At 41.5% G+C, this 1,006-nt stretch overlaps 1 protein-coding gene across 1 annotated transcript in view; it reads left to right on the forward strand.

Annotated features, from left to right (window-relative positions):
- Positions 1 to 1,006, forward strand: part of LOC109968607 (myosin-7B-like) — a 34,732-nt gene that overhangs the window by 12,598 nt on the left and 21,128 nt on the right. The window contains exon 12 of the mRNA XM_020614987.1: positions 963 to 1,006. This exon is cut by the window's right edge and continues 69 nt beyond it. Coding sequence (XP_020470643.1) covers positions 963 to 1,006 — 44 coding nt within the window. The remainder of the gene's footprint in view (positions 1 to 962) is intronic.

The following is a 1,006-nucleotide window of genomic DNA, read 5'->3' on the forward strand; positions in this document are numbered from 1 at the left end:
AGATTGTTATCTGAACACCACCTTGTCAGGTGCTGGATCTCCTCTCTGTAGTGAGTCTCATCATTGTCTGAGATGAGACCCACTACGGTGGTGTCGTCTGCGAACTTCACTACTGTGTTTGTGGGGTGAATGGCATCACAGTCATGGGTAAACATGGTGGGTAAACAGAGTGAAGAGAACTGGGCTGAGCACACAGCCCTGTGGTGTGCCTGTGTTCAGGACCAGTGTGGATGATGTGCAGCTTCCGATTCTCATCACTTGAGGCCTGTTAGTGAGGAAGTCCTTAATCCAATGACACATCATTGCAGGCATTCCCAGATTGTGCAGTTTCAGTGCCAGTTTGTCTTGGATTACAGTATTAAATGCCAAACTGAAGTCAACAAATGGCATCCTGACATAAGTGTTAGGATGCTCCAGGTGGGACAGGGCTGTGTGTAATGCTATTGAGACAGTGTAATTACTGTAGGAGCTACTAGAGATGCCTTGTTTCCCTTTCTGTGGGAAGTAAAGTAACATAACAAAGAGACATTTCACTTACGAAACTGTTCAGTACATTGATCTTAAGCTTTAAATGTAACCTAGACAGGGATTTCCTCTCGTTAGACAATGTTTTAAAACATGCTGTACTGTAAGCACAGCAACAACTGGGTAGAAAGCAAGAAAATATGCCCAGTATTCTTCAGATACATACAAAATATATAGTATTGTCTTCATACATCTAAAGACAACTATTCCATTATTCATTTTTGTTAATAAAATACAAACTAAAAGAAGTCAGCCAAAGTTCTGTAGCTTAAAAATCCTCCAAAACACCACATCTGTATCATTTGTTACAGGTGTTGAATGTTAATGAACATCTGCCAGCCAGTCAGAGTAAAGAACTATCTGTAGCAATAGTATAACAGATTAGGCCTATAGTGTGTACATGTACTGTATATGATGTGTGTGTTTTGTGTGTTGAGGTGCGGACAAGGCAGCGTATCTGATGGGCATCAACTCTGCCGAG

The sequence above is a fragment of the Monopterus albus genome, unplaced genomic scaffold (genome assembly GCF_001952655.1).
Source record: "Monopterus albus unplaced genomic scaffold, M_albus_1.0 scaffold155.1, whole genome shotgun sequence".
NCBI lineage: Eukaryota > Metazoa > Chordata > Actinopteri > Synbranchiformes > Synbranchidae > Monopterus > Monopterus albus.